Source organism: Notechis scutatus, chromosome 1, assembly GCF_049901735.1.
Source record: "Notechis scutatus isolate UNSWTSFEM ecotype Mainland chromosome 1, rNotScu1.2, whole genome shotgun sequence".
NCBI classification, from domain to species: Eukaryota; Metazoa; Chordata; class Lepidosauria; order Squamata; family Elapidae; genus Notechis; species Notechis scutatus.
Genome location: NC_142009.1, coordinates 61,314,198 through 61,337,148, shown reverse-complemented (window position 1 = coordinate 61,337,148; position 22,951 = coordinate 61,314,198). Strand labels below are relative to the sequence as shown.

The 22,951-nt window shown below is 34.8% G+C and overlaps 1 protein-coding gene across 1 annotated transcript in view; it reads left to right on the top strand.

Annotated features, from left to right (window-relative positions):
* Positions 1-22,460, top strand: part of GLP1R (glucagon like peptide 1 receptor) — a 47,155-nt gene extending 24,695 nt beyond the window's left edge. The window contains exons 9-14 of the mRNA XM_087961793.1: positions 3,305-3,365; positions 13,057-13,126; positions 13,771-13,859; positions 15,701-15,839; positions 17,140-17,181; positions 21,635-22,460. Of these exons, the coding sequence (XP_087817919.1) occupies positions 3,305-3,365; positions 13,057-13,126; positions 13,771-13,859; positions 15,701-15,839; positions 17,140-17,181; positions 21,635-21,805 (572 nt within the window). The 3' untranslated portion in view covers positions 21,806-22,460. The remainder of the gene's footprint in view (positions 1-3,304; positions 3,366-13,056; positions 13,127-13,770; positions 13,860-15,700; positions 15,840-17,139; positions 17,182-21,634) is intronic.
* The last annotated feature ends 491 nt before the right edge of the window (positions 22,461-22,951 follow it).

Below are 22,951 nucleotides of genomic sequence, written 5' to 3'. Positions count from 1 at the left end.
AAATTGAATACATGGAGGAAAAACTCCTTTTGTCCTCTAGATTGAAACAGCTATATCCAAGTAATGTCATTTCTGCTATTTAGGGCAAAATATATAGTAATTCTGATTTAATAGAACAGCCTTTTTATTTCATATCCAACTTTTTAATACTGAGTTAAAGGTTTCTGAGGAATTAATCACTCAAAGCAATTATAGTAAAAAGCTAGTAACCCATCAGGTCCAGACATCTTTCCTGTTTTAATCTTTTTTATAGCTTCACAAACTTTATTGTTATGGGCCCATTCATAATCTATTTTTATTTCAGTGCAATCTTCCGTAAATTTTGTTTCTTATATATTCAACTGTTTCTTTAAAGAAATGTTCTGTCCTTAATATAAATTGGAATAATATTGATGAAATACTTTTTTGCATAGACACATTATCTGTTATTACAGCTTTCTCCCCTTATAATTTCAATGTCATTTTCTTTTTCTTTTCATAATTGGTATGCCAACCACTTCCCTGGTTTATTTGTAAACTCTTTTTTTGCATTTCATTTTTATTTCCATTTTTCTTAGTGTTAACATAGATAATTTTTATTAAACAGAAGCTTAATTTGTTGAGAAATATTTATCTTCTCTGGAAACTTCTTTAATTCCTCTTCTTTTCTTTTTGACTTATCCAAAATAGTTTGTGTTTTCTTTTGTATTTTCTTTTTGAGTTTACTGTTATGTTGTATAAAGTAACCTTTCTTGAAAGCTTTGCTTCCACCCAAACCATTCTTATATCTCTACTTTTATTAAGATTATTTTCAAAATACTATTTTGTTTTCCACTACTGCTTCTTTCTGTAATGGCATTTCATTTTACCACTCTGGGTTTCCATTTTATAAACCAAACTCACTTTGGTAATATCTCTATTTTATGAACCTTAGTTGAATTCATATAGATATGTTCTTGAAAAAGATCTGTGTCTTTCAGAAAAATTAGAATACTCTCTTGAACTGCCACTTCTAAATTGACCATAAAATTAAAAAAAAATCCTTTTGGTAGTTCACCTTATGTAATTTTAATTTTTTTCTCAGAAGTTCAGACTATTTGTGTAGAGTTCACTCCATTCCATTTCCCTGAATCTTTTCCAAATGCTTTCTTGCTTAAGGATTGTTTCATTCCTCTTTACTTATGTAACGGTTTTTGCCCATTCCCCTCAAGGTCCTCTCATTGCTTTCTACAAGCACTTATTTGCTTTCACTATGTTTCATTTGTAGTATTTTTGTCTTATTTGTTAATAAAACATCACGTAAATGAGTTCTTATACTTTTAAACCAAGCACAAAAAAACATAGTTTACAGGTGCATAGAGATTTTCCTAGGTACACAAAAGATTGAAAATAATCAGCAACTCAGCTAAGCAAGCATCTGAGCTAACATAAAATAAAGGATATTAAAATATCACTTGAGGTTAAAAAAACTGCATTGGATCATTAGTCAGCAACTTATATGCTTTGTTGCAACTCATCTAAACACATTTTCCTGTAATGTGGTATCTTCCAAATGTGCTGACTGACATTTGATACTGGCACATTCAACTTATCAGAAGCTTATGCTGTTGGGAAAAGACTGCTTAAAGACAGCGGTAACAGTATATAATAGTCCAGAGCAAATCCAGAGTGTTCAACATATGGAACCAATGAAATTTAGCAGCAACACAGCAGCTTATATCTGAACTCTTTATTATTTTTTATTTACTCAAAATACTGCAGTGGCTTCAACAGCAACTGGCATTTGGATTAATAATTGGATTTCAAACATCAAATAAATGTCAGAAGTGGAGATGTTTCTGATATATTCTGGCTACAACAATTCTACAGTAACAGCAGTTACTGCTTTGCACATCTGTTGGGAAATATAATTTGTTCCCTTTCAGTTTGCGTATTTCATTTTGCAAATGTTATGGATTATAAATACAGCCTTAATTCGTTTCAAAGTCAAGAAGATAGCATTCACAGTAAATAAGTGTTTCTTTGAATTAAACATGCACCTGGGTTTATAAATGAATTTGGACGAGATATCTGATACATTTTTACTACCACAGCTGGACTGTATTTATTGTCATTTATTTGTTCCAGTAGACAGCTAATGCAATATTCATTCTCAACAAGTCCATTGATGCTAATTCTGTAATCACATTGGACATATTAATTGTGTAAATATCACTTTTTAAATATTAAACTTCTAAATTGTATTCTAACTCATGAAAGCATCTCGTTTCTTCTTGACCCACTTAGTGGTATACTGTTTACAGTTTCTAACTTCCTTATCGATTATCTAAGAAATGATATACCACAAATGTTATATTGCCATCATGAATCCTTGAATTATTTCTTGAAAAAAAAAAAATCTACACATTCTTTAAATTCTAGCAATATCTTCTCCTATAAGAGTTCTTATCAGATTTAATACTCCATTGCGTTAAGAACTAGAGGAATATAAAAGGTTTTGGTTGTCTAAAGCTGCTATTGGGGTAAAATATAGCACTATTATATGTTTAGGAATATATCAAAGCCATGGATGAAATTTATCAGAACAAGATTGAAATGATTCATCAGAATATGCCATTTCCCCACTTCTATTTGTTTGCTTTTTCCTGCTTTTAAAAACCTTTTACAAATTGGATTTAATCAGGTTTATAGGCTGATCATAAAACATAGAAGTTAGAATATTCTAAGATAACATGCAGTACTAAACTGTGGCTAGGCATTATATCACATTTAGTGAGACAATTTTTAAAAAATATATTTTTATTGTTTTTTTTAAGGTATACATCCATATTGTATGTGGAATTGATTCTGGCTATTATTTATATTAATCCAATTCACTGTAACAATGTTGGTAATCTCTATCACATTTATCAAATTTAGGTAATCCTCATTATATTGTTTAAACATACATAGAAAAAAATGCCTAACATCTGCAAACTTCTAATCTTTCTATAAATTATTTTTATTTATTCTATAAAAGTTTATATTCTAATATTTCTCCTGTCTTAATTTTATTTCTGCCTCTTTCACCTTATGCTATAACTGAAGATGTTACTGAAGTGCTTCCAACATTATGATTTTCAGTCCAAATGCTTTTTTAAGGAGAGAGCATTTTAAAGGTCATCAGATAATTATAAGGGACTCTGTAAATCATAAATGATGTTTATAATCTCATTCACCTAAGGAAGTTTTGCATTGAATAAAACTTCACAACATTGCAAGCCTTCCTGATTATTTTTCTGTTGATTCATTCTCTATGCTTTTCTTCTTTCCTCTTTTCCCCCAGGTGTGCCAATGCTGTTTGTAATCCTCTGGGGAATTGTCAAGTACCTTTATGAAGATGAGGGGTTGGTTCAGTTCTGATTCGTAACTAATTCATGTGAAGGTTGTGTTTTGTGGAGTGGGTGAAGTTGCACATTTTTCTTGGCTATAATTGCTTTGGCAATGGCTATTTATTGTATTGACATTTTGTACATTTACTCCACTTGTCACTGGATTAGTGTAAAAGCTTTTCATTACATTTTATTCAAACAAATAAGCACAAGCTTTTGCTGTTCAGCAACCTCTGCATGCCTAAATATACATCTGGCTGGAAAAGCACACTGTTTTATGTATCCTGCCTTTCATTGTGACTCATCATCACACTTGGACAGCTTGTCTTTAAACTTGTATTTCTAGAGGCAGCCAATATGCCTGGCTAATTTAATAAAACTTTCCAATGCTGACATTAATCTCTGTGATGGGAAAAATGCACATTTTGAGGATCCAGAATTGTGATTTTGTTGAAACTACACTAATCAGAGATCAAACGCTAGTGATAGTCTAGTCTATAGTCTAATTATTTTTTTCAGCAGAAAAGAGATAAAAATTTGTCACGCAAAACAACATTGAACTGAATTTAAGTGAAAGTTAGGCTGACCCACAAGGATTGGGCTACCCATAACTTCTGGTCATTGGTTCTGGTTTCAGGATAGAACACAGTACTGTACTATTTTAATTGTAGAGAATATTGCACATATGCCCAGTTAGTGAGTTTACAGTGGATTTATGCTTTTGATGAAACACCTTTCAGCCCTCATAAAAACCCCATGCAGGTAGTCATTTGTTTAGTGACTGTTCAAAGTTACGACACTGAAAAAGTGACTTATGCAGCATCTCCATGGTCATGTGATCAAAATTTGGATGCTTGGCAACTGGTTCATATTTATGACTATTGCAGTGTCCTGGGCTCATGTGATCATTTACAACCTTCTGACAAGGAAAGACTATGGGAAAGCCAGATTTACTTAACAATCTTGTTACTAACTTGACACATGCAGTGATTCATTTAACAACTGTGCTAAGCAAGTTCATAAAATGGGGCAAAACTCACATAACAACTGTGTCATTTAGCAACAGAAATGTTGGGCTCAAATTGTGGTCGTAAGTCGAGGACTACCTATAGTTCACAACAACACAAATCTAGTTAATAACATCACTATTTAAAAAGCATCTTTGCTGGTAACTGTTTTTTTTTAAATATCTGGTTAAAACCATTAAACACTGGTGAAAAAAATAATATTAACTTTCTGTCCTCCCACTGTCCTCCCACGCACCAAAATTCTCCAGAGGTTCAGATTTAGGGTCACTTTTCATACTTACACTCTCTCATACTTATGTGCATATATTGCTTTGATTTGTATGCTGCAGAATCCACACCCAGTCACAATGGTTTACATACATCAACCATTCAAGTATAAGCTACAATGCTTCACTTTTCCCATGATGATGAATCTCCAGTGACAAGTCTAATGCAAAAGGAGGCCCTTTGCAGGATATCCTTCCTGTAACCTGGTTCTAAATTTATCAGGGCTTTCTAGGTAATAATCACAACATTGAATTGATTTTGGAAATACTTATTTATTTAGTATATAGCAGGCCTTGAAAATAAATATAAAGCCAGTGGGTATGAAGTAGATGGGGAGTAATAATGATCTCAAAAGCAGACACAAAAGCATTCTCGCTACTGCATTTTCTTCTAAGTTTATTTCTATTCTCCAGTTTGTTTATTGACTATCACTGCTTCTGCCTTGTCTAGATTAAATCTCAATTCTCATAGCCTCTGATAATTTATTCCTGCACACATACTAGTGAATTGTCACTGGAAACTGAACTTGTAAACCTTTAATATGATTCTGTAGCATCTTTAGTCTGATAAAGCATGTTTACTCACATCTCTAGTTATAAGCCATGCTTCTTGTGGATTGCAAAAAGCTTCAACAACAGATTATTGTTATTGTTATAAAGTATTGTCCTGCAGAATAGGTGCTAGTCTCAACAGGGGACTGATTTTCTTTTTTATTTCATTTGACTTAGCAAAACATATTTATAAAAAATATACAACACTTTTTTTTTAGCTATGGGTGTACATTTGATGAAGCAAGCTATGCTATACATGAATAGAATAGAATAGAATACTTTATTGACCAAGTGTGATTGGACACACAATAAATTTGTCTTGGTGTAAATACTCTTAGTATACATAAAGAAAAGATACATTCGTTAAGAATCAAGAATCATAACGTACAACACTTAATGATAGTCATAGGGTACAATAAACAATCAAATCATACTAGGAAACAGTCAATATAAATCATAAGGATACAGTGACAAAGTTACAGTCCTACAATCACAAGTGGGAGGGGATGGGTAATAAGGAGTGATGAGAAGATTAACAGTAATAGTAGTGCACACTTTGTAAATAGTTGAACAGTGTTGAGGGAATTATTTCTTTAGCAGAGTGATGGCTTTCAGGAAAAAAACTTTTCTTGTGTCTAATTGTTCTGGTGTGCAGTACTCTATAGTGTCATTTTGAGGGAAGGAGTTGAAACAGTTTATGTCCAGGATGTGAGGGGTCTGTAAATATTTTCACAGCCCTCTTTTTGACTCGTGCAGTATACAGGTCCTTGATTGAAGGTAGGTGGGTAGTAATTGTTTTTTTCTGCAGTCCTGATTATCCACTGAAGTCTGTCCTGTTGGGTTGCAGAACCAAACCAGACAATTATGGAGGTGCAGATGACAGACTCATTAATTCCTCTGTAGAACTGTATCAGTAGCTCCTTGGGCAGTTTGAGCTTTCTGAGCTGGCGCAGAAAGAAAATTCTTTGTTGTGCTTTTTTGATGACATTTTTGATGTTAGGTCTCCATTTTAGGTCATGTGATATAGTAGAACCTAGAAATTTGAAGGTCTCTACTGTTGATACTGTGTTGTCTAGTATTGTAAGAGGTGGTAGTATGGGAGGGTTTCTTCTAAAGTCTACCACCATTTCTACGGTTTTGAGTGTGTTCAGTTCCAGATTGTTCTGGTTACATCACGAGGCAAGTTGTATAACCTCCTGTCTTATGCAGATTCATCGTTGTCTCAAATGAGACCAATCACTGTTGTGTCATCAGCAAACTTCAGTATTTTAAAAGATGGATCGTTTGAGATGCAGTCATTGGTATATAGGGAGAAGAGAAGTGGAGATAACACACAGCCTTGTGGGGGGGGGGCTGTGCTGATTGTACAGGTATCGGATGTGATTCTGCCTAGCTTCACCTGCTGCTTCCTGTCTGTTAGGAAGCTTATGATCCACTTACAAGTGTGTTCAGGTACCACTAGTTTTGCATTGCACACACAATGAATATATTTTGTGCCCTTGCTTTATCATTTATGACTAGAATGAATTTGGGGGGAAATTCAGGATGTGTATGTTTGAATAAGTATTATATTTTTCACATTTAGCTGTCATTTACTCACTAGTTATAAACGATTTAATACACCTGTTCAGTGACATATTTGATCAGACATAAAATTAACAAGGCACAACTTGAACTTATGCATTGTCCCATGGCAGCAAGTAAACATATCAGCGTCAATGAATGTCCAATTAGTTAGGTTAGTTAATGCTTTTATTGCAAATACAAGAGTAATAGTAAATGTAATATTAAAGGTAGACTGATAAAACAAACTCCTTATATATCTTCAATTGATTTGAACTCTAGAGATAACAGATGTATCAAAAAAGTTAGTCTTGGCATAATCCTAGAATCATGTTCTACATAGAGGTTCATCTTTGGCATTGATTTAGAGAATATATTGATTTTCCCTTTACTGAATCACTTTTTTGTTTTGAGAAAATGTAAATGTTTCTGCCCTGACACTGACATACATGCCAAGAAAACACCTGTTGATAAAGAGTATACCTGAAGAGATAAAGGAAATACACCTGACCATGCCAATGTAAATTCTCTGCACCAAATGGTTTTGCTTTTGATTGAGAGATTAAGATATTAACCCATAAACTATTAAAAAATATGTACTCTCATTAAGTGAAGATCAAGTGGATCTCTTAGATTTAAGTCCCCTTGCTATGTGTCTAACCTGAACCTTACCCAGTGTAATACATAATCCAGTTATAACTGTTCTTTCCATAATTAGTTGGGGATTTTCATAACAAAACTTCAGAAACTTTTTTCTAATAGCACATTGCCTGGCTGCAAAAAGTACTTGAGTCTCAGCAGGAGCGTTGTGCAAGTATTCACTGTATGGTTCGCTGAGCCTTTTTTTTCATATGTATAGTCTTCTGCAGCTTTTATAGAGGTGTTTAGAAAAATATATAAAAATAAGTTAAGTATAAATACTTAAACACCAATGTCTTCTGTAAATTTATTCAGTTCTGAATCTTTAAATGCAGTAAAACGTATCCTACATGTGTGGGTCAAGAGATTTATTTATTTATTTATTTATTTATTTATTTATTTATTTATTTATTTATTTATTTATTTGATTTGCCAATTGTTTACAAGATAATAAGTATAAGTGTATACATAGTTGTGAATACATGAAATGGGTACATATAAGAAAAATAAAAGAAGAATAAGAGAAACAATAGGACAGGGACGGTAGGCACGTTGGTGCGCTTATGCACGCTCCCTATTATATGCCCCTTAGATTGCCTAAGAACCTTCAAACTATGTTCACTGGAGTGAGCATTCTGGTGTTCCCTTCCCCTAGTCTCCTAGAACAGTTTAGTATTTAATATTGCTACCATTTTGTTTGGGTATTGTTAATTGTCAGCATAGGAGCTTCTTGTGGTGCAGTGGTTAGAATGCAAATTACTTCTGTTGACTACCGGCTGCCTGCAGTTTGGCAGTTCCAATCTCACCAGGCTCAAGGTTGACTCAGCCTTTCACCCTTCCAAGATGGGTAAAATGAGGACCCAGATTGTTGGGGGCAAGATGCTGACTCTGTAAACCACTTAGAGAGGGCTGTAAAGCACTGTGAAGCAGTATATAAATCTAAGTGCTATTGCTATATCAGTGAGAATACTGGTTATTACAATTGTTTTGATGCCTTTTTGCATTCTGTACTAAATTAGTGACATTGAATATGTCTTTGAATTAAGTTTGACAGTAGTAGTTGCTGAAAGGGGAACTACTATATAGACTATTATATAGTCTATATAGTTTGTATATAGACAAACACAAAAGGGGTACAAAGAGATTCTTCTAAAGGATGATTTTGAGGGTGTTGCAAATATGAAATAATCTTGTTGCATCTGTTGCTCTGCATAAATGATGGACTTACAAGTTTCATTTAAAAGTCTTTGTGAAATCCAGCACTTTCAACTGTCTGAGTAAGCTGTACAGAAAGTACAGTTTTTATTATTACTATTATTAATACATGATTTGTGTGTGTGTGATATTATTTTGGGGTATTTTTTAACATTTTCTGAATTTCTTCTCTAAAACCAGATTACAGTAATTTTTCAGTTTTCTATTTTTTGGCACCCAGAACACTTTCAAGCATAGCAGTTTTTGTCAGTCCAAAGATGTGTTTGAAGTGTTTATTATGTTCAATTGCTTGCCTTTTATGTTATTTTTAAAAAGACTTACAACTTCTGTTAAACATTATCAAATGAGTAGAACTCATGGAGTATGATTGGTTACCTAAATCTTATAAAGATATTTGTAAAATTGTAAAATATACTTGTGGCTTTCCTCTCTGTAAAAAGCAACATTTTGTCTCTTACTCTAAAAGGTAGGAATGGCTATTAAATATCCTAATACTCTTTACAGCTGGTTGCACATGATTGCCACTTGCAATCTTCCCTTGCTGGTTTTCTCAGAAAGACAATGGGGAATTCAGCATGGGAAGTTCCTAAGTCACTGCAAGTTTCACCCACCTACCCACTCTTCCTAAGCCCCTCTGCACTCTGCTGTGCCAGCAATGCACATCCTCCCTGAGCCTTGCCATACCTATAACACACTATCCCTGAGCCTGACTGTGCCTCTTTTTCACCTCTTGCATACCCCTATATACTCTCTCCAACCTTTGACATATCCTTCTTGGCCCTTGCTCTGCTTTCTTTACACCCTTGCCTCATCTCTTCATCCATCAATGGCACGCAAGGCAGTTAATAACATTAAATGTAATTTTATGTATGGATATCTGCATCAAAACAACAAAGTTAAAACTTCATTAATTGCACTCATTGGTTGTATTCTCGAATAAAAAATATTTAGCATGTCGCTCAATGTCAGGTACAAAAGATCAGGTCTATATGTAAAGGTCCAATTAAACTGATTTATTGCTACTCATGCATCATGCCTATACACAGGAACATTCTCAATTAATGATTAGCACCTATTTGGAGTTCAATAAGGGTTAACAGAATTCAAGGGAACTGGCACTTAGGTTGCTTGTGGTTATACAGCACAATTATTTGATATTTGTTTGTAGTATTTTATTAATCAAAATTTGGAAACATCAAGTTGGGAAGCTAGTGTGGACTATGTTCAGTCTCAGACTTTGATACTCTTTGTTAAGCCAATCAGCTTATGAGGACTAGAGACACTGAGTGTATTTCATCTGCAATTAATATATTTCTTATCTTAAGTTACTGGTTTGCAGCTTCTGACAGCTTATGATCCACTTTGAGCTATGTATGATATGTAGCAGCCATATTACAAAAGTGTAACCCCATTTGACATATTTTCAGCAGAGGGATAGGAAGTTTTCAAGAAGTACATTTGTTCCTTAAAGTGCTCTCCAAATGCTCATACAAGTAAGTGGCAACCTTAAAAGAAAGATCCCTTCCTTAAAACCTCATCTGTCTAGCCAGAGGTGTTCGACAACTATCAACCAGTATTCAACCTTCCCTATTTCAAAAAATTTGCAGTGACTTAGGAACTTCCCATGCTGAATTCCCCATTGTCTTTCTGAAAAAACCAGCAGGGAAGGTTGCAAGTGGCAATCATGTGCAACCAGCTGTAAAGACTATTAGGATATTTAATAGCCATTCCTACCTTTTAGAGTAAGAGACAAAATGTTGCTTTTTTTTTTTTTTTTTTTTTATTTGGGTAATTTTTTTGTTTTTTTTGTTTACAGGACTTTAAAAAAAAAAGGGGGGGCAATGAAAATAAAAATCAAAGGACTGAAAAAACTGCTATGCTTGAAAGTGTTCTGGGTGCCAAAAAATAGAAAACTGAAAAATTACTGTAATCTGGTTTTAGAGAAGAAATTCAGAAAATGTTAAAAAATACCCAAAAATAATATCACACACACAGAAATCATGTATTAATAATAGTAATAATAAAAACTGTACTTTCTGTACAGCTTACTCAGACAGTTTTTCTGAGTTTTATTTACAAATGTTGCTTAAGACCTTTTTAAAATCTTTATGCCAACAGAAGTGTGAACACAAACATTGTACAGCTAACTATATCCAGATCCTCATATTCCACAAAGATGAGAAAACATCAGATTATATATATAAAAAAAGTGGGGGAAATACATGTGAAATGTGCCTGCAACTTCTCAATATCTCCTAGTGGGATTGGTGAGGGAAAGAGGTATATCAAGCATGAAACTAGCACTAGTCAAAGTGATAGACTGAGTACTGAATGCAGAAGTACAGCTTTGTATTGCAGCATAATATGCTGTTTGTGTTGAGTGACAGTTTGAGTAAATTGGTAGGCAGTCACTTGTCACTCACTAATGGACTTTTTTGTTTGGTTTGCCTTAGTGAAAAAAATTGCTTCACAGTGCCAAATATCACTTCAGATCCAGTTACAATACTGTTTTGCTGTTGTCAGTGTGTCTGTTTTGAGGGTGAGGGTGTTATTTCTAAAAATAAAAGCATGCCCCAATTTTTCTCCATTTTGCTTTCAGGATTTTTTTTAAAGTTCAGATGCATGTCTGTAGAATTATACAAGTAGTTCCTTGTGAACAACATGTAAATGCACAGTGAGATAGCAGCATCCATTCCTACCATCTTCAATGGTATGTAAATGGTACATGAGCAAAATGTTGTATAGGCAAGCCTTTGCCATATATATTGAGAATCTCAAGACTGACTTGGTCTTTTCCCCAGCAATATGTCTCTGCCCAGCTCTTATCTTTAAGAGTATCAGAAATTGCTGGGGCTATGCAAGCTCCATGTAAACCTTAGGACTATTTTAGTTCCCATATACTTATGTTCATTGCTGGGTTTTATAAAGAATAAGATAATTGGGGATAATAAAGTAAGAGGGAGGAAAATCACCCACTTTTGTAGGAAGCAATTTAACCCTCAACCACAAAATTGTAATTATATATCTATACTATAAATTGTAATTGGATATATGGTTTGGCTTTGAATAATATTCAATCTCTTCATGATAATATAATCAATTGATTATAAGCATTTTCTCAAAGCATGTTGGCTTTGAAGTTATTTGATAGACTGGAGGAAATTGTTGAAGGAGGAAAAGTGCTCGAAGAAGGAGCTGTTGAAAATACAGCTTTGTAGGAAGTGCATGTGTACATACTCAAATTGTTTGAACAGGGTTTCATTGAAAGCCTGGACAAACCAAACAGTTGTCTGATCAGCTACAAGAACAAAATTTTCTGCAAACCAAAACACATTTTTTCATTATCAATCAAAACCCTTGATTGATTTGGTATAGCAGTTTGATATTTGGACTTGTTGGCAATCAGTCTGTTACCTTTTATTTTGAGGATGGAAATGTGACTACCGTATATACTCGAGTATAAGCCGAGTTTTTCAGCCCATTTTTTGTGCTGAAAAAATCCCCCTCGGCTTATACTCGAGTCAGATTCCCCTCTGAAAAAAAATGGTGTGGAGTCGCTGCCGCCGGAGCGGCCCCAGTCCCGCCGCCTCGGGAAGGGAAAGGCAAAGCGCTTTTGCCTTTCCCTTCCCGGCTGGGGCTGTTGGGAGTCGCTGCCACCGGAGCGGCCCCAGTCCCGCCGCCTCGGGAAGGGAAAGGCAAAGCGCTTTTGCCTTTCCCTTCCCGGCTGGGGCTGTTGGGAGTCGCTGCCGCCGGAGCGGCCCCAGTCCCGCCGCCTCGGGAAGGGAAAGGCAAAGCGCCTTTGCCTTTCCCTTCCCGGCTGTGTTGGGAGTCGCTGCAGCCGGAGCGGCCCCAGTCCCGCCGCCTCGGGAAGGGAAAGGCAAAAGCGCTTTGCCTTTCCCTTCCCGAGGCGGCGGACTGGGGCTGCGCCGGTGGTAGCGACTCCTGACTCAGGGGCCTCTGAGGGAGGGGAAGAGAGTGACTCCTGCCTCCCGCTGTCATCATCATCTTCTCCTTTTGGGTTAGTGAATCAATTAAACCTTTCATGATAGTGAGATCGTTTCCCAAATTAATTATTTTTATTTTTGAAATTTACCAGTAGCTGCTGCATTTCCCACCCTCGGCTTATACTTGAGTCAATAAGTTTTCCCAGTTTTTTTGTGTAAAATTGGGTGCCTCGGCTTATATTCGGGTCGACTTATACTCGAGTATATACGGTATCTATTGTGCCTCATAATTTGTTTTCTGATTTCTAATGAAATAACTTTTATTAACTATACTTAATATTTAACAGAGGGAGCTTGGGAGCATCCATTTTTGCATTGATGCATTGAAACTATTTCTAAGATTCAGATGTTCTATGCAATGGCATTAAGTAGCAACTATTATGCTTTTCTATGTATTATCTCTGGATGCTGATCCTTGTCCTATTTTTTATTATTCTAGCTGTTGGAACAAGAATCTGAACATGAACTACTGGCTGATCATCAGGCTACCTATTATGGTTGCTATTGGGGTAAGTGATTATAAACTCTTGCAATAGTTACATGGATTAGTGTAGTGTCCCTTCACTAGTAAAATAATTTTGTAGGAATTCAATTATTGTTTTCTGTCCCCTAACATTCAGTGCATAAATGATGCCTGACAAACTGTCATGCATTAAACCAGTCTATCTGTAAACATGAATTTGGAAATTGCCTTTTTCTGTGTTCCAATAAATAAGTAATAGAATTTCCATCAACTTCATAGACTACTTGTGGCTAAGCTCCTCTTTTCTTAACAAGCCAATCTTTTCTGTGGTATGCATACTGGACTCTGTGTTCAACAGAAAAGCTGTTGACAAGAATTCCCAATAGCCTGTGCTAATTTTATTATAATAATAAGCTATAGATAAAATGCCTAAGAATTAAACCATTATAATAATTAAGGCATCAATTAAAATATCAATTTACACTTGGCATGTGTGTCTAAACTTTCATTTGAAATGTGTCAACTAGAATATGTAATGATGCATTCCTTTGTGATATTTCATATGATGAGCATAATTTTGGAGTGAGTTGTCTGACAAGATAATCTTAACAGGAATAGCATTATAGAGATAACAGAGATATACTGCTCAGTTCTACAATCTGCTTTGTAATTCCTTTTTGTTTTATTCAGGTGAACTTCCTGATCTTTATCAGAGTTATTTGCATTATAATTTCTAAGCTGCAAGCCAACCTGTTGCGCAAAAGTGACATAAAATGCAGGTGAGATCATTTGTCAGCAAAAATATAAAGGTTCCCCCCCCCCACACACACAAGCAAAATGCTTATGGTAATTGATCATAACGAAAAATGCTTATGACAACTGAAGAAGGTGCAGATTACATCTAATAAGAGGAAACAAAATTGCAGTGCCATTTATCAGTAACAATTTAAGTATAGATGAATGTTGAATTATAGCAGAGAGGTGTGTCAAATTTCTTTTTTGTAGGGAGAGGGAATTTAACTTTTTATACTTTTCTATTGAACTCTGATTTAGGAGTATTTTGAAATATATGCAGTGTTAGGAATGTAAGTCACCTAACAGTTAGTTGGGTTGGAAAATATACAAACCAGGATAGACATTTTAATACTGTCTCTTTAAGGGAATGCTAAAAATTGTAATTGGGTGTGGTTCCTCAAATGGCCATAAGATGGAGCCAGAAAACTGGGTTGTTCTGTCCTTGTTCTAGAGAGTGTTGCCGTTCCTATTGACTGTTGCTGAACATAGTTATTCTTGGATTTGATGTAAGTCTGTTACTAAACTGTTTATGATACTGGACTTTGTTATTGGATTATCCCTGGACTGAAAACTGACTGCTTTAACCGTGAATGACTTGGACTGTTTTGTTGGACTTTGCTTAAATGTTTATTGGAAGTAAAAACCTACATTTTTGCTATACAGTGTATCTGTGTGCTGGTTGTGTGTTATTCTTCACCACTCTCAATACGTCTCCCTGTGTGCGCTCATTCTCCTAACCGGGAATTACCTTAACATGCAGCTTGAACAGCTTGCCCTCGGAAGTTGTGGGAGCGCCATCACTTGAGACTTTCAAGAAGAGATTGGACTGCCATTTGTCAGAAAACGTGTAGGGTCTCCCACTTGGGGGGGTTGGACTAGATGACCTACAAGGTCCCTTCCAACTCTGATTATCTGTTAATTATCTGTTAAAACTGTCTGTTTGTTAAAGAGTCTCCCCAATAAACCATTTACTTTGAAGACTTACCTGTCACTCCCATGTCAAGCTGTGAGGTTCTTTTTTTATGTGGCTTCAAGTTATTTATTGTAGAAAGTTCTGATTTATCAGACATTTTAAAGTAGTAATTTTGGTATTGTCTGGAGTAGAAATGTACTGATAAATTTATCAATATTTATATTTGATATTAATATTAATGTTGATTGGCATAGTGGCACACTGTACATAAATATATGTCAACAATAAGTACCATTACAGCTAATATGATACATCCACAAATACCCTTTTCAAGTACAAATTTAACCAAATATTCCTTTAATTCTCCAGCTAGAAACATAATATTTTAAAGTACGATTTTACGAAGCCACTCATATTTTATCAAAGAAGTATAGAGTATTTTTTGCAACTGGAATAGCTTATCGGGAAATCAATCCTGTCCTCTAGCTCAAAAACATTTTTCCCTCTGTACATATTTGGGTTCCTCTTTTTGAGGGAGCGGAAGAGATACATCTCAATAATGCAAATCATTAGGGGCTACCACTGAATATCTGCCGCAAATTTTGATGCATAATGTAACAAGGCTTCCTCCTGGAGCTTGGAAGAACACAGTAGCCATAAATAATTTTGTGCCAGTTTTACTGTTTCTTGAGCTACTGTAATTCAACATGTTGCCTTTAAGTTTGGAAGCCCTGCAAGTTAGACCACCTCATTTTCCCAGGAGAAGTTGAGACGCTAGAGATGACAGATGTTTGCTTTGTGGGATAGTTTTCCAAAAAGAGTGGTTAAATTTGTTTTACTCCAGTGGATTTTTTTTTCTTTTGGATGAATCTTTTGCTTCTGTTTGTTAACCTGTTTGATTGATCTTTCCAGATTGGCCAAATCTACACTGACTCTGATCCCACTTCTGGGGACACATGAGATCATCTTTGCTTTTGTTACTGATGAGCACGCCAAGGGGATGCTGCGGTTTGTGAAGCTTTTTTTTGAACTCTCCTTCTCTTCTTTTCAGGTAGGACCTGCATTCTCTATTCAGTTTGAAATTTTATAATCAAGATTTCGGGATTTTCCTTTTTTGAAACTCTGTTTCCAGGGGTGTCAGCTCCAGTCTGTGCTAGGATTGTTGTGCTCCAGAAACTGGGAGGATGAATGTCATCACTTTGGTTGGAATTTGATATACCACTGAGTACATCTAGATTACTCAACTCATCAGATGAGAAATCACAATTTCCCTTTTCACTAGATTAACAGGAAAGGTTCCCTTTAATTTCATTGCAGGCATCTTTCACCCAGCCATTAGGTTTGTCATCTGTCCAGGTTTTTGAGTGTTCATCATAACTGAAGAATAGGAAACAACCCAAAAAAATTTGCATTTCATCACTTCTGCAGCTGACTCAGCAAATGCAGGACCAGATTGTTTTCTTTGTGATACAGAACAACAGAAGAGATCACCTGGTGTTCTACTTTCTGCCTTTATTCTGCTGCTATTATATACAGAAAAGATTGAGGGTAGACAGTTTAATGTTAACGTTAATGTCTTTTAGACAGTTGAATGTTAATATTTCACATAATTATTTCTAATGACTCTGGAGAAGATTGCACTTTTTATACAGCTATATGAATTATTGTTTTTGCTCTATCTCTCCCTGATTTGCTTGTTATCTTATTCATCTAGTTTAATCTGGTTTAAGAGTCAAGAATTAAATGTTTTGAGGTTTCTAATGATACATGTCAAGCTATATTTTTTCTAGCTGAACTGAATGCTCTGAATAGGCACAGGGTCTACATAGAAGTGTGCTGACTGCAAGCTAATCTGAAAATTACCCACATAATTTTTGAAGAGATGTGACTTGCACTATTTGCAGAGTATTTGTAGGGGGTCACCAGGTTGATGAATTGCAATCCCAGCCTGTCTGGTCGGCTATGTTGTTAACACACTGCTCCTAATTCTGGGAAACTCCTTGTAGTGAATGTACATCAGATTTAACCTGTTTAACCTGTGCTGCTGTTTTTACATTGAACCAGTCACTATCTGATTGTCAGTTGTCTTCCTTTTTATTATTTTATTTCAAAAGCCCAATGAACTAAATTTCTAATAAAATGTATTAACCTGGCATTCTGTAGGAGCTTTTCTTCCTGGTCTTGAGCCAGCAATACACTAGTCAGTGAAATGAAATCTTCTTCCATAGAACTGCTTCCTTATGCTGTAGGAAAAAAATATTAGATATAGTCCGTTTCCTTATTAGTTTTGCTAGTGATGCTTAGTGATGTGTGGTTTTTCTAACTGCTATTTTGTTATCTTTATTTTTCAGGGTCTTTTGGTGGCAATTCTCTACTGTTTTAACAATACTGAGGTAAGAGGCATAAAAATTTGCTTTATTCCACAATACTAATTTTTAATTACTTCTATCAATAACACATTTAAAATAAAATCCTATTTATTTACCAATGATGACTATTTTGGCTCCTTTATTTTAAAAAGGACTTTTAAAAAGGACTTGAATCTTTAAAATGGCAAACTAAATTTGACATCTGGTGACTTTTACCTTTTTGGATTTAAGAAATTTTAAACAGAGACTTAAGTCCCTTGAGGAGCTCTGGGTAGTGTCCAAGGTACAATTAGTAAAAAAGCAAAAAAGGAGGGGCATTTTGATTTAAGAAAGTTTTAAACAGATTGGGAGGGCTTTATTTATCTAGAAAAGATAATTTGTTTATCCAGAAAAGAGAATCCTTATATCAATTTCCATAATGTCTACCTTTTGCCTGAGCTCAAAACCTAAGCAGAATCAGGCCTAATTAATACTTAGATGGGAGATTGCTATCTAATTATCTACTAGACAATGACAAATCATTTTTGTACTTTTGCCAAGAAAATTGTTTGGAAATGTTCACGTACTCCCAGAATGCAATTTGCAAAATGTTCACGTACTCCCAGAAGTTCAATTTGAAGATATGCTGGCTACAACCCATTCAGTATCAAATGGAACTGAAATTTAAACAGAAGCAACCAAGCCATATTTTATAACTGCTATTCAATGGAGATCTAACAATGCTCATTCATAAAAACTGAGACTGTATTTTGTCCCAGGATCCAGTCTGATGAATATGATTACAAATGTATTATTATTCATTATTATTCATTTATTTTATGCAAAAATTACTTTTAAAAAATATAGTTTCTAAAGTGGAAATCCCAAGATATATATAATGCATTGTAATTTGGGGCTTTCATTGAGACCTCTATATGGCAGAAGATATGCACATCCAACATCTCCAAATATATGGAGTTTTCAATTAATTTCAGTGCTAGAAGGGCAGAAAACAAAATGAAAAAAGAAATTTGTCATATTGTTACAAATTATAAAATAGATAATGCTGGAACAAGCAGCAGAGCTTCATATCCTCTTAAAATCATATTCCTCACACAAAAAGCATATATTAAATCATACATCATTCAATAGATAGCCTTCTTCATTTAATATGGTTCTATTTCTAAAAAACAAGTGAATTTCATTGAACATTGAGCACAATAATATGTTTGCATAATTTAGAGAATAGTGAATTATCACAAATGAAGTAATCATAATTTTGGGATGTTTGAAATCATTTGCTGCCTAATCTACTGTTCATGATAAAGTAAATCTTGAAAAGCTGTGGAACAGATGTTAAAGATAGATTTCCATTCAAGGGAAAACACGAATGGAAATAAACTAAATATCTTTGGGCAGATGGATGCTTCTTGTTTGATCCTATTTTGTTGTCATTCAGTCGATTCGGTTTTCAATTCCCATTCTTGTTAACAAGTAATTACACTTGAATTACTCAGTTCTTGTTCTGATAAAATACCAGAATCTGTACAAAATTTGAACTTAAATATTTATCTCTGATGGAAAATTTGACAAGAGAATAGTTGTCACTAGCAGAGTTGTAGTACTTTTAACCAGTATACACAGTTATTCTATTTTGCCAAATAAATCTCATATACTATAGATGCATGGTTAGAAAGATTTCGAATCCGAAACGCCTTGAATTTTGAGTTAATGTGCTACTGTTTATTAAAATCTGAATTTTAAGAAATACTGTAATTCTACTTTAAAACATGTAATAAAGTATTTAATTACATCTCTACTAAATTCTTTAAACATTTTTCACCATGCACACACTACAATATTATGAGGACAAATCTATTTCCAATCTGAAAAGCAAAAGCAAGGCCACAAGGGAGACATCTTGATCCTATTTCTTACTCATAATCTTTTCTTTTTAGCTTTTCTTTCACCCAAGCTTTCCTGGTTGACATATGCTACTGCTTACCAGAAATAACTTTAAATATATGGGATGCTCAACCCATCCTCACAGTTGCAGGCCTATTTTGGATATCTGATCTACTTCTAGAGGATACATTTGCAGGCATGCAAATAAATATACCATAATGGAAAGCATTGTACTCAGAAGTTTTCTTCTGATTTATAAATGTGAAAAAATAATTGTAGTATAGATTTGCATACTCCTGTCATTATTTAATAAGCCACTCTACATTATTTCTATAAAAATCAAAAGTACCACATTATATAAAGAGACAAGATGAAACTGAAGTTCCTGTAAAAAGACATGATCCTAGATTCTAGAACCTAGAAATAATAAACTCACTGGTATTTTTCAAATTTTAAAATAATCACTTATTTTGCCAACGTTCCCTCCCTTTTTTCCCCCCTAAAAGCTGATATGGCTCACAGTCTTGTTGTTATAATTGGGTTTTTTCCCCCAATGCCATATTTATTTCCTATTATCACCTTGGAGTTCATTCACAGATCGCTAGATTGTTAACCTGGCAAAATGGCTCAGAGCAGATTTTACACAATTAGATTTTACCTCTTCTACAACAATATGCTTTCTTAAATTGCAGTCATGGATGAAGGCTGGAGAAATTACATTAATCTTTAACCTAGCAGAAATGGAAAAACTATATGCTCAATTATGAAAGCATTTGGTGACTGCAATATAGAAGTACATTGATGCATTTTAATCCTTAATTGTCACCATAAAGAGCTTTGGGGAGACATTATTTGGCTATTCCATCCAAATAATGTGCCATTTCATAGTATTGCCTATCAATAATTAAATAATAGTGGATCTCATGTACAAATGTTATAAGCAATAAGGAATAATTTGTACCAACATTTCCATCATATCCGATTGAATTAAAATAGTACTTTTCATTTGTTGATTAAAATCAAATGAATAGTAGACTGAATACTATTTAGATTGAGTTTTTATTTTCGCATACCAAACTTGGTATTCAACAACTTTAGTCACCATAAATTTTAACTAGATTCAAAAGCAATTTACTTAATGAAATACAAAATGTCACTCAACTGTGTTTTAGTTAAACTACTAATGGTGGCTTGAAAGATGTTGGAGATGTTTGGTAAATGCATGCTCTTCCTCACCATTCATCTGTTACACCATTCATCTGTTCTGCTTGGGGGAGGCAGAAACTTGTGGTAGACCCATGTTTGGCACATACAAGGTTCAATCCTGTATTAGATCAGGCCTGTCAAACTAGCAGCCCACAGGCCGGATGTGTCACGTGCAGGTCACGCCCACATGGGCTCTGCAAAGGCAAAAACTGTCATGATACGTCACGTGACGTGATCGGATTTGACACTCATATAGATTGTGTTGATGTAGATGGTTATTTCATCAATGGTAATTACTCTTGTGATATATTGTATTGTAATTTGCATAGTTTCTCACTGCTCACACTATAGCGACTTCTCATAGCAAATTGCTCATCCTTAAGTTAGAGTACAAAAGTTGCATGTATACAAAATATATAAATTCCATACGTAACTACGTAACTTGTATTTAGTAACTGTGTTTATATTTCAGTACTGTGCAAATTCATTCAGTAAGTCCCTATGAGGTTCAACTAGACCTCATGAAAAAAACCCTACATTTTAACCAAGACTTTAAAACTATTGACATCATGCTCTTTAACGCTATCGATACAAGAAGCTGGACTTGCTGCAATTACATTGGAAACACTGAATGCTAAAAAAAGAGTTTTTGAAAAATCTATAAGCAAACATACAAGATTTTATAGTCATGCTCAGTCTAATTTTACTAGAACAGCTCAGTCTGCAGCAAAGTTCAATAAATATTCTATATTCTGTGTTGTGTATGTGTATATATGTATGTATGTATATGAATGTGTGTGTGTGTGTGTGCGCGCGCATGCTATTAGTATATATCTGCTGCCATTAGTATAAAACAACATATTTGAGATGTATTGGAATAGTCAGATTACATTAAACCTTGCTAAGGATGCTAACTTTACTCTCATATTAGATGGACAAGTATCTTCAATTCATACAAATGCACAAAACTTTTAATTGATAGGTGGTTCTATTATCTTATTGTTTCTTTTCCCTGACAATGAATTGCTGTACCAAACTCTGTTTTCCTACTGTAAAGGTCAAACATCATAATAAAGATATTTTGATTTGATTTGTTTTTATTATCTAAAACAGTGGTAGTCAACCTGGTCCCTACCGCCCACTAGTGGGCATTCCAGCTTTCATGGTGGGCGGTAGGGTCCCCTACTTTATAAATCACCATTACTGTGGAACCGGTGGGCGGTTAGAGAAAATTTTACTACTAACAGAGATACAAAAGTGGGTGGTAGGTATAAAAAGGTTGACTATCCCTGATCTAAAACATTGTATGACTTTTTTAGCTCTGTAACAAAAGTGCAGAAGTACTAGATCACATGTCGTTCTCTTTCCCTTTGTTTACTTATGGAAGGTTCGAACAGAATTCCAGAAAAGCTGGGAACGATGGAGATTGGAACACTTTTATGTCCAGAGAGACAACAGTATGAAGCCACTTAAGTATCCAGCCAACAGCATTAGCAGTGGAGGTACAGTTGGAACCACTGTCTACGCTGCTACTTGTCAAGCTACTACATTCAACTAAGATGCAGAAGAAATGGCCCCTCTGACCAGAACTGTAGGAGATAAAACTGAACACCCAGCCAGATCTTGAGTCTTTAGAAGACTTGACCTTCCGCTGTTTATTGCTGCAGGCAGCTGAATAAGCTTTTAAAATAAAGCGGATGGCTAATATAATCAATGCATTTGAGGGTAGAAGTCACCTCCAAAGAGTTTAAAGAGTTTTTCCTCAATTAAAACTAGAAGCCTTCAGGTGTCCAAAGTCTAAACCCTGTGTTGATGCAGTTACAAAGCATTAGGTTAATAACCTATTAGAACAGGTAGACAATTTGAAGCATTGATTAAATGATAAGAATGCAGCTGATTAATGCAGATAAGAAAGATCAGTGTTTGAGAAAGGTAAGGCTAACCACTCTCATGGTTAGAAAAAAGCAGTTATAGTCTGCATAGTCTGCATCTTCATATACATTTCAGAGCCTTTCTTCTATTAAATTGGTAGCTTTATTAAGCGAAAAGTAGCCATTTTGAGCTCAATCCATGACAGAAAGTCTCTCTACATAGCAAAACTTTTGTAGAGAAATATCCTCTACAATATTTTGGCTGTAATAAGCTTTTCACAAAAGAGCATGCCCGTTATAGTTAAAAAATATGGGCCAGTGCTTTTTGTCATTAATGCTAATAAAAACATTCTTTGCAATCCTGAGACAGTAAAGTTTAACTTAAAAAAAATATTTGAAATGCAAGTCTAGTAAATGCTTTTTTTTTACAATAAGTAGCTCCAAAGGCATTGGGAATGTTCACTTTCTTGCTACCTGGAAAGATCTGAACAATCCAACTCGTGTTCAAATATCAGAAGTATTGGATATAATACGTTGCTTTTTGTTGCACAGTTTCAGACTTGTTAGCTTTTTTTTTTTTGGTCTGAAGAAATATTTGGCCTCTAGTATATCCTAGCCTTTTATGCCTTAGGTCTTGCATCGTCCTTCACTGCTTCAGAAAGCTGCATAAGTGCTAGTATGAACCAAAGTAATTAGTAGCTTATTGTCGTGTATGTATTTTTAAGTGGATTAGGTTCCTGTTCCTGTAAGAATAAGAGACAGAAATGCTATATTTTATTATGCTGAAACCTAGAAGGCAAACATGTGAAAATTGCCTCTGTGCTCAGAAGTCT